The 11,249-nt window shown below is 58.7% G+C and overlaps 1 protein-coding gene across 2 annotated transcripts in view; it reads right to left on the bottom strand.

Annotated features, from left to right (window-relative positions):
- PLCB3 (phospholipase C beta 3) overlaps window positions 1-11,249 on the bottom strand; it is a 110,943-nt gene that overhangs the window by 37,645 nt on the left and 62,049 nt on the right. For both annotated transcript variants that reach the window (XM_090129761.1, XM_090129762.1), the window contains 3 exons: window positions 9,098-9,222; window positions 6,815-6,969; window positions 721-882 (listed from right to left, as the gene is read on the bottom strand). In XM_090129761.1, coding sequence (XP_089985887.1) covers window positions 721-882; window positions 6,815-6,969; window positions 9,098-9,222 — 442 coding nt within the window. The remainder of the gene's footprint in view (window positions 1-720; window positions 883-6,814; window positions 6,970-9,097; window positions 9,223-11,249) is intronic.

Genomic DNA, 11,249 nt, shown 5'->3' with positions numbered 1-11,249 from the left:
CCTCCCAGTCCATCCCAGTTCCCCCATATGCCATCCCAGTCCCTCCCAGTCCCCCCATATCCCATCCCAGTCCCCCCATATCCCCTCCCAGTCCCTCCCAGTTCCCCCATATGCCATCCCAGTCCCTCCCAGTCCCCCCATATCCCATCCCAGTCCCCCCATATCCCCTCCCAGTCCCTCCCAGTTCCCCCATATGCCATCCCAGTCCCTCCCAGTTCCCCCATATCCCATCCCAGTCCCTCCCAGTCCCCCCATATCCCATCCCAGTCCCCGCATATCCCCTCCCAGTTCCTCCCAGTTCCCCCATATCCCATCCCAGTTCCCCCATATCCCATCCCAGTCCCTCCCAGTTCCCCCATATCCCCTCCCAGTTCCCCAAATCCCCTCCCAGTCCCTCCCAGTTCCCCCATATCCCCTCCCAGTCCCCCCATATCCCATCCCAGTTCCTCCCAGTTCCCCCATATCCCATCCCAGTTCCCCCATATCCCATCCCAGTCCCTCCCAGTTCCCCCATATCCCCTCCCAGTTCCCCAAATCCCCTCCCAGTCCCTCCCAGTGCCCCCATATCCCCTCCCAGTCCCCCCATATCCCATCCCAGTGCTTCCCAGTCCCCCCACATCCCTTCCCAGTGCCCCCATATCCCCTCCCAGTCCCCCCATATCCCCCCATATCCCGTCCCAGTCCCTCCCAGTCCCTCCCAGTACAGCCCGGCGCCCCCACCTTGCAGAAGACGAAGGGCTCCTCGTCCCACACGGGGTTGAAGGCGCTGCCCTGCACGGTTCTGGTCCGGAACCGGCGCCGCGTGTCCACGGGGAGCCCGAAAAGGTCCACCTCCACGTAGAACCCGGCCCGGCGCTCCCCCAAAAACTGCCCCGAGATCACCTGGAGCAGAGCGGCCCCAAATGACCCCAAATGGCCCTAAATGGCCCTAAATGACCCCAAATGGCCCCAAACGGCCCCAAAAACTGCCCCGAGATCACCTGGAGCAGAGCGGCCCTAAATGACCCCAAATGGCCCTAAATGGCCCTAAATGACCCCAAATGGCCCTAAATGGCCCCAAAAACTGCCCCGAGATCACCTGGGGGCAGAACGGCCCCAAATGGCCCTAAATGGCCCCAAACGGCCCCAAAAACTGCCCCGAGATCACCTGGGGGCAGAACGGCCCCAAATGGCCCCAAATGGCCCCAAATCGCCCCAAAAACTGCCCCGAGATCACCTGGGGGCAGAGCGGCCCTAAATGACCCCAAATGGCCCCAAAAACTGCCCCGAGATCACCTGGGGGCAGAACGGCCCTAAATGACCCCAAATGGCCCCAAATGGCCCCAAATGGCCCCAAAAACTGCCCCGAGATCACCTGGGGGCAGAGCGGCCCCAAATGACCCCAAATGGCCCCAAAAACTGCCCCGAGATCACCTGGGGGCAGAACGGCCCTAAATGACCCCAAATGGCCCCAAATGGCCCCAAATGGCCCCAAATGGTCCCAAAAGTGCCCCGAGATCACCTGGGGGCAGAACGGCCCTAAATGGCCCTAAATGGCCCCAAGTGGCCCCAAAAGCTGCCCCGAGATCACCTGGGGGCAGAACGGCCCCAAATGACCCCAAATGGCCCTAAATGGCCCTAAATGACCCCAAATGGCCCTAAATGGCCCCAAACGGCCCCAAACGGCCCCAAAAACTGCCCCGAGATCACCTGGGGGCAGAACGGCCCTAAATGACCCCAATTGGCCCCAAATGGCCCTAAAAACTGCCCCGAGATCACCTGGGGGCAGAACGGCCCCAAATGGCCCTAAATGGCCCTAAATGGCCCCAAAAACTGCCCCCAGATCACCTGGGGGCAGAACGGCCCTAAATGACCCCAAATGGCCCCAAAAACTGCCCCGAGATCACCTGGGGGCAGAACGGCCCCAAATGGCCCCAAATGGCCCCAAATGGCCCCAAATGGCCCCAAATGACCCCAAAAACTGCCCCGAGATCACCTGGGGGCAGAGCGGCCCTAAATGACCCCAAATGGCCCTAAATGGCCCCAAACGGCCCCAAAAACTGCCCCGAGATCACCTGGGGGCAGAGTGGCCCTAAATGACCCGAAATGGCCCTAAATGGCCCCAAAAACTGCCCCGAGATCACCTGGGGGCAGAACGGCCCCAAATGGCCCCAAATGGCCCTAAATGGCCCCAAAAACTGCACCGAGATCACCTGGGGTGCAGAATGGCCCTAAATGAACCTAAATGGCCCTAAATGGCCCCAAATGGCCCCAAAAACTGCCCCGAGATCACCTGGGGGCAGAACGGCCCCAAATGGCCCTAAATGGCCCTAAATGGCCCCAAAAACTGCCCCGAGATCACCTGGGGGCAGAACGGTCCCAAATGGCCCTAAATGGCCCCAAAAACTGCCCCGAGATCACCTGAACACAGAACGGCCCCAAATGACCCCAAATGACCCCAAATGGCCCCAAAAACTGCCCCGAGATCACCTGGGGGCAGAACGGCCCTAAATGACCCCAAATGGCCATAAATGGCCCCAAAAACGGCCCCGAGATCACCTGGGGGCAGAACGGCCCCAAATGACCCTAAATGGCCCCAAATGGCCCCAAAAGGCCCCAAAAACTGCCCCGAGATCACCGGGGGGCAGAACGGCCCCAAATGACCCCAAATGGCCCCAAAAACTGCCCCGAGATCACCTGGGGGCAGAACGGCCCTAAATGACCCTAAATGGCCCTAAATGGCCCCAAATGGCCCCAAAAACTGCCCCGAGATAACCTGGGGGCAGAGCGGCCCTAAATGACCCCAAATGGCCCCAGATGGCCCCAAAAACTGCCCCGAGATCACCTGAACACAGAACGGCCCCAAATGGCCCCAAATGGCCCTAAATGGCCCCAAGTGGTCCCAAAAGTGCCCCGAGATCACCCAGGGCACAGAACGACCCATCCCTGACCCCATAACCCCATGTCTCCCCCCAGACTTCCATCTCTGACCCCATAACCCCCCACACCCCCATCTCTGACCCCATATCTCCCCCCACACCCCCACATCAGACCCTATAACCCTCCCACACCCTGATCCCTGACCCCATAACTCCCCCATAACCCCCTTCCACAGCCCCACACCCCCACATCAGACCCTATAACTCCCCCATGCCCCCATCTCTGACCCCATAACCCCCCCATAACCCCATCCCTGACCCCATAAACCCCCCACACCCCCATCTCTGACCCCATACCTCCCTCTATTCCCCCACATCTGACCCCATAACCCTCAAATACCCCTATCTCTGACCCCATAACCCTCCCCATAACCCCCTTCCACAGCTCCACACCCCCACATCTGACCCCACAACCCCCCCATGCCCCTATTTCTGACCCCATAACCCTCAGATACCCCCATCTCTGACCCCATAACTGCCCCATAACCCCCTTCCACAGCTCACACCCCCATCTCTGACCCCATAACCCCCCAATCCCCCATCTCTGACCCCATATCTCCCCCACACCCCCACATCTGACCCCATAACCCCCCCACACTCCCATCTCTGACCCCATAACCTTCCCATACCCCATTTCTGACCCCATAACCCCCCATACCCCCATCTCTTCCCACATACCCCCACATCTGACCCCATAACCCTCAATACCCCCATCTCTGACCCCATATCTCCCCCCACAACCCCACATCAGACCCCATAACCCCACCTCTGATCCCATAGCCCCCCCCATAACCCCATAACCCCCACCTCTGACCCCATAACCCCCCCACACCCCCATCTCTGACCCCATATCTCCCCCTATTCCCCCACATCTGACCCCATAACCCCACCTCTGATCCCATAGCCCCCCCCCATAACCCCATAACCCCCACCTCTAACCCCATATCTCCCCCCATACCCCCATCTCTGACCTCATACCCCCATCTCTGACCCCATATCTCCCCCCATAACCCCATCCCTGACCCCATAACCCCCCCATACCCCCATCACTGACCTCATGCCCCCATCTCTGACCCCATATCTCCCCCTATTCCCCCACATCTGACCCCATAACCCCTCCTCTGATCCCATAGCCCCCCCCCATAACCCCATACCCCCCACCTCTGACCCCATAACCCCCCCATACCCCCATCTCTGACCTCATACCCCCATCTCTGACCCCAAATCTCCCCCCACACCCCCACATCAGACTCCATAACCCCACCTCTGATCCCATAGCCCCCCCCCATAACCCCATACCCCCCACCTCTGACCCCATAACCCCCCATTCCCCCATCTTTGACCCCATAACCTCCCCATACCTTCATCTCTGACCCCATAACCCTCCCCATAATCCCCTTCCACAACCCTACACCCCCACATCTGACCCCATAACCCCCCCATGCCCCCATTTCTGACCCCATAACCCTCAGATACCCCTATCTCTGACCCCATATCTCCCCCTATTCCCCCACATCTGACCCCATAAGCCCCCATAACCCCATCCCTGACCCTATAAGCCCCCCATAACCCCCTTCCACAGCCCCATACCCCCATCTCTGACCCCATATCTCCCCCTATTCCCCCACATCTGACCCCATAACCCCACCTCTGATCCCACACCCCCCCCCATAACCCCATAACCCCCACATCTGACCCCATAACCGCCCATACCCCCATCTCTGACCCCATACCTCCCCCCATACCCCCATCTCTGACCTCATAGCCCCATCTCTGACCCCATATCTCCCCCCACACCCCCACATCTGACCCCATAACCCCACCTCTGATCCCACAGCCCCCCCCCATAACCCCATAACCCCCACATCTGACCCCATAACCCCACCTCTGATCCCACAGCCCCCCCCCATAACCCCATAACCCCCACATCTGACCTCATAAGCCCCCCATACCCCCATCTCTGACCCCATATCTCCCCCCATAACCCCATCCCTGACCCCATAACCCCCCCCATAACCCCCTTCCACAGCCCCACACCCCCATCTCTGACCCCATATCTCCCCCACACCCCCACATCTGACCCCATAACCCCACCTCTGATCCCACAGCCCCCCCCCCATAACCCCATAACCCCCACCTCTGACCCCATAACCCCCCATTCCCCCATCTTTGACCCCATAACCTCCCCATACCTTCATCTCTGACCCCATAACCCTCCCCATAATCCCCTTCCACAACCCTACACCCCCACATCTGACCCCATAACCCCCCCATGCCCCCATTTCTGACCCCATAACCCTCAGATACCCCCATCTCTGACCCCATATCTCCCCCTATTCCCCCACATCTGACCCCATAACCCCCCATAACCCCATCCCTGACCCTATAAGCCCCCCATAACCCCCTTCCACAGCCCCACACCCCCATCTCTGACCCCATATCTCCCCCCATAACCCAATACCTGACCCCATAACCCCACCTCTGATCCCATAGCCCCCCCCATAACCCCATAACCCCCACATCTGACCCCATAACCCCCCCATGCCCCCATTTCTGACCCCATAACCCTCAATACCCCCATCTCTGACCCCATATCTCCCCCTATTCCCCCACATCTGACCCCATAACCCCACCTCTGATCCCATAGCCCCCCCTCATAACCCCATAACCCCCACATCTGATCCCATAACCCCACCTCTGATCCCATAGCCCCCCCTCATAACCCCATAACCCCCACATCTGACCCCATAACCCCCCCATACCCCCATCTCTGACCCCATAACCCTCAATACCCCCATCTCTGACCCCATATCTCCCCCTATTCCCCCACATCTGACCCCATAACCCCACCTCTGATCCCATAGCCCCCCCCATAACCCCATAACCCCCACATCTGACCCCATAACCCCCCATTCCCCCATCTTTGACCCCATAACCTCCCCATACCTCCATCTCTGACCCCATAACCCTCCCCATAACCCCCTTCCACAGCCCCACACCCCCACATCTGACCCCACAACCCCCCCATGCCCCCATTTCTGACCCCATAACCCTCAGATACCCCCATCTCTGACCCCATAACTGCCCCATAACCCCCTTCCACAGCTCATACCCCCATCTCTGACCCCATAAGCCCCCAATCCCCCATCTCTGACCCCATATCTCCCGCCACACCCCCACATCAGACCCCATAACCCCACCTCTGATCCCACAGCCCCCCCCATAACCCCATAACCCCCACATCTGACCCCATAACCCCCCATACCACCATCTCTGACCCCATATCTCCCCCTATTCCCCCACATCTGACCCCATAACCCCCCATAACCCCATCCCTGACCCTATAACCCCCCCCAAAACCCCCTTCCACAGCCCCACACCCCCATCTCTGACCCCATATCTCCCCCCATAACCCAATACCTGACCCCATAACCCCCCCATACCCCCATCTCTGGCCTCATACCCCCATCTCTGACCCCATAACCCTCAATACCCCCATCTCTGACGCCATATCTCCCCCTATTCCCCCACATCTGACCCCATAACCCCTCCTCTGATCCCATAGCCCCCCCCCATAACCCCCACATCTGACCCCATAACCCCCCCATACCCCCATCTCTGACCCCTTCCTCCCCCCATACCCCCACATCTGACCCCATAACCCCCCACAGCCCCACATCTGACCCCATAACCCCACCTCTGATCCCATAGCCCCCCCCCATAACCCCATAACCCCCACATCTGACCCCATAACCCCACCTCTGATCCCACAGCCCCCCCCCATAACCCCATAACCCCCACATCTGACCCCATAACCCCACCTCTGATCCCACAGCCCCCCCCCATAACCCCATACCCCCCACCTCTGACCCCATAACCCCCCAAATCCCCCCCACCTGCACGCTGAGGCTGTTGGCCACCACCCCATCCACGATGTCCTCAGCGAAGGGGTCGAAGGTTTTGTCCCGGCGCCGCATGAATTCGGGCTTCAGCAGAAACCCTGAGCGGGCGTTGTACTCAAAGAGCCCCAGGTTGAGCTGCATGGGGACGTCTGGGGGGACGGGGGGGGGTTATGGGGTCAGATGGGGGGTCTGAGATGGGGGTATGGGGTCAGAGGTGGGGTTTGAGATGGGGTATGGGGTCAGATGGGGGTTATGGGGTCAGATGGGGGGTCTGAGATGGGGTATGGGGTCAGATGGGGGGGTTATGGGGTCAGATGGGGGGTCTGAGATGGGGAATGGGGTAAGATGTGGGGTCTGAGATGGGGGTATGGGGTCAGAGGTGGGGTTATGGGGTCAGATGTACTCAAAGAGCCCCAGATTGAGCTGCATGGGGACGTCTGGGGGGACGGGGGGGGGTTATGGGGTCAGATGTGGGGTCTGAGATGGGGGTATGGGGTCAGAGGTGGGGTTTGAGATGGGGTATGGGGTCAGATGGGGGTTATGGGGTCAGATGGGGGGTCTGAGATGGGGTATGGGGTCAGATGGGGGGGTTATGGGGTCAGATGGGGGGTCTGAGATGGGGAATGGGGTAAGATGTGGGGTCTGAGATGGGGGTATGGGGTCAGAGGTGGGGTTATGGGGTCAGATGTACTCAAAGAGCCCCAGATTGAGCTGCATGGGGACGTCTGGGGGGACGGGGGGGGGTTATGGGGTCAGATGTGGGGTCTGAGATGGGGGTATGGGGTCAGAGGTGGGGTTTGAGATGGGGTATGGGGTCAGATGGGGGTTATGGGGTCAGATGGGGGGTCTGAGATGGGGTATGGGGTCAGGTGTACTCAAACAGCCCCAGGTTGAGCGGCATGGGGACGTCTGGGGGGACGGGGGGGGGGTTATGGGGTCAGATGTGGGGTCTGAGATGGGGTATGGGGTCAGAGATGGGGGTTATGGGGTCAGGTGTAGGGTCTGAGATGGGGTATGGGGTCAGAGATGGGGGTTATGGGGTCAGGTGTAGGGTCTGAGATGGGGTATGGGGTCAGAGGGGGGGGTATGGGGTCAGGTGTGGGGTCTGAGATGGGGTTATGGGGTCAGATGTACTCAAAGAGCCTCAGATTGAGCTGCATGGGGACGTCTGGGGGGACGGGGGGGGGTTATGGGGTCAGATGGGGGGTCTGAGATGGGGTATGGGGTCAGAGGAGGGGGTATGGGGTCAGGTGTGGGGTCTGAGATGGGGTATGGGGTCAGATGGGGGTTATGGGGTCAGATGGGGGGTCTGAGATGGGGGTATGGGGTCAGAGGTGGGGGTATGGGGTCAGGTGTAGGGTCTGAGATGGGGTATGGGGTCAGAGGTGGGGGTAAGGGGTCAGATGTGGGGTCTGAGATGGGGTCATGGGGTCAGAGATGGAGGTATGGTGTTATGGAAGGGATTATGGGGTCAGATGTGGGGGTATGGGGTCAGATATGGGCTCAGAGATGGGGTTATGGGGTCAGAGATGGGGTTATGGGGTTATGGAAGGGGGTATAGGGTCAGATGTGGGGGCTATGGGGTTATGGGGGGAGCTATGGGGTCAGAGATGGGGTTATGGGGCCAGATGTGGGCTCAGACATGGGGTTATGGGGTCAGAGATGGGGGTATGGAGTTAGGGAAGGGGATATGGGGCCAGAGATGGGACTATGCAGGGGTTATAGGGTCAGAGATGGAAATATGGGGTCAGAGATGGAAATATGGGGTCAGAGATGGAAATATGGGGACAGAGATGAAGTTATAGAGCGAGATATGAGATTATGGGATCAGAGATGAAGGTAAAGGGGGCTTATGGGGTCACATATGGGGGTGTAGGGGGGTTATGGGATCAGATGTGGGGTCAGAGATGGGGTCAGAGATGGGGGGCAGCACTGGGTGCAATGTTACAGACTGCCGCTAGGGGGCAGCACTGGATGGCAGCACCGATCGGCAATGCTATGGGCTGCCGCTATGGGGCATCAGTGGGTGGCAGTTCTATGGACTGCCGCTAGGGGGCAGCACTGGATGGCAGCACTGGGTGCAATGCTATGGGCTGCCGCTAGGGGGCAGCATTGTATGGCAATGTTATAAACTGCCGCCAGGGGGCAGCCCTGGATGGCAGTTCTATGGACTGCCGCTAGGGGGCAGCACTGAATGGCAGCGCTATGGGGCAGCGCTATGGGGCAGCGCTATGGGGCAGCGCTATGGGGCGGTTATGGGGCGGTTATGGGGCTGACCGAGGGTCTGGAAGTTGAGGGCGGCCATATGGCAGCCCGCGTTCCAGAAGAGCTGCGGCTGGAAGTTGGAGGAATCCACGCGCGTCCCTTTGGGGTAAACCCGGCTCAGCTGCCTCTTATTGTACCTGGGGGGGCATTAAGGAGCCACAGCGCCACAAGGGGAGCCCCATAGCGACCCCAAAACCCCATAGGGATCCTATAAACCCCATAGGGACCCCAAAACCCCATAGGGACACTATAAACCCCACAGAGACCCCAAAATCACATAGGGACACCATATTTCCATATGGACCCCATAAACCCCATAGGAACCCCATATTCCCATCATGACACTAGAAACCCCACAGGGACCCCAAAATCCCATAGGGACCCTATAAGCCCCATAGCGACCCCAAAACCCCATAGGGACACTATAAACCCCACAGGGACCCCAAAATCCCATAGGGACCCTATAAGCCCCATAGGGACCCCAAAACCCCATAGGGACACCATATTTCCATAGGGACCCCATAAACCCCATAGGAACCCCATATTCCCATCAGGACACTATAAACCCCACAGGGACCCCAAAATCCCATAGCAACCCCATAAACCCTTTAGGGACCCCATCAACCCCACTGAGACCCCCAAACCCCATAGGGACACCATAAATCCCATAGAAAGCCAATAAACTCCACTGAGACCCCCAAATCCCATTGGGACTCCAAAACCCCATAAAGACCCCATCAACCCCACTGGGACCCTGAAACCCCATTGGGACCTCATAAATCCCATAGGGACCCCCCATATTCCCATAGGATCCCCATAACCACACAGGGAAACCCCCAGGGACCCCAAAACCCCATAAGAACCCCATATCCCCATAGGGACCCCAATGAACCCCATAGAGACTCCATAAACCCTATAGGGACCCCATTAACCCCACAGGGACCCCCGAGCCCCATAGGGATCCCATAAACCCCACAGGAACCCCATAAACCCCACTGGTACCTTCACGCCCCATAGGGATCCCATAAACCCTATAGGGACCCCATTAACCCCACAGTGACCCCCAAACCCCATAGGGACCTCAAAACCCCCACTGGGACCCCACAAACCCCATAGAGACTCCATAAACCCTATAGGGACCCCATTAACCCCATAGGGACCCCCAAACTCCATAGGGACCCCATAAACCCCATAAAGACCTCATAAACCCCATAGGGACCCCATAAACCCCAGAGGGACCCCCAAACTCCATAGGGACCCCATAAACCCCACAGGGACCCCATTAACCCCACAGTGACCCCCAAACCCCATAGGGACCCCATAAACCCCATAAAGACCTCATAAACCCCATAGGGACCCCATAAACCCTATAGGGACCTCATTAACCCCACAGGAACCCCCAAACCTCATAGGGACCCCATTAACCCCACAGTGACCCCCAAACCCCATAGGGACCCCATAAACCCCATAAAGACCCCATAAACCCCACAGGGATCCCATAAACCCCATAAAGACCCCATAAACCCCATAGGGACCCCATAAACCCCAGTGGTACCTTCACGCCCCATAGGGATCCCATAAACCCTATAAAGACCCCATCAACCCCACTGAGAGCCCCAAAACCCCATAGGGACCTCAAAACCCCCACTGGGACCCCACAAACCCCATAGGGACCCCATTAACCCTATAGGGACCCCATTAACCCCACAGTGACCCCCAAACTCCATAGGGACCCCATAAACCCCATAAAGACCTCATAAACCCCATAGGGACCCCATAAACCCCACAGGGACCCCCAAACCCCATAGGGATCCCATAAACCCCATAAAGACCCCATAAACCCCATAGGGACCCCATAAACCCCACTGGGACCCGCAAACCCCATAGGGATCCCATAAACCCCATAAAGACCCCATAAACCCCATAGGGACCTCAAAACCCCCACTGGGACCCCACAAACCCCATAGGGACCCCATAAACCCCATAGGGACCCCATTAACCCCACAGGGACCCCCAAACCCCATAGGGACCCCATAAACCCTATAGGGACCCCATAAACCCCACAGGGACCCCACAAACTCCATAGGGACCCCATAAACCCCATAAAGACCCCCAAACCACATAGGGACCCCATAAACCCCATAAAGACCCCATAAACCCCATA

This window comes from Phasianus colchicus, chromosome 37, assembly GCF_987193195.1.
Source record: "Phasianus colchicus chromosome 37, bPhaCol1.hap1.1, whole genome shotgun sequence".
In the NCBI taxonomy this organism is placed as follows: Eukaryota; Metazoa; Chordata; class Aves; order Galliformes; family Phasianidae; genus Phasianus; species Phasianus colchicus.
Note: the sequence above shows the minus strand (reverse complement) of the source record. Positions and strands in the feature narration are given on the sequence as shown.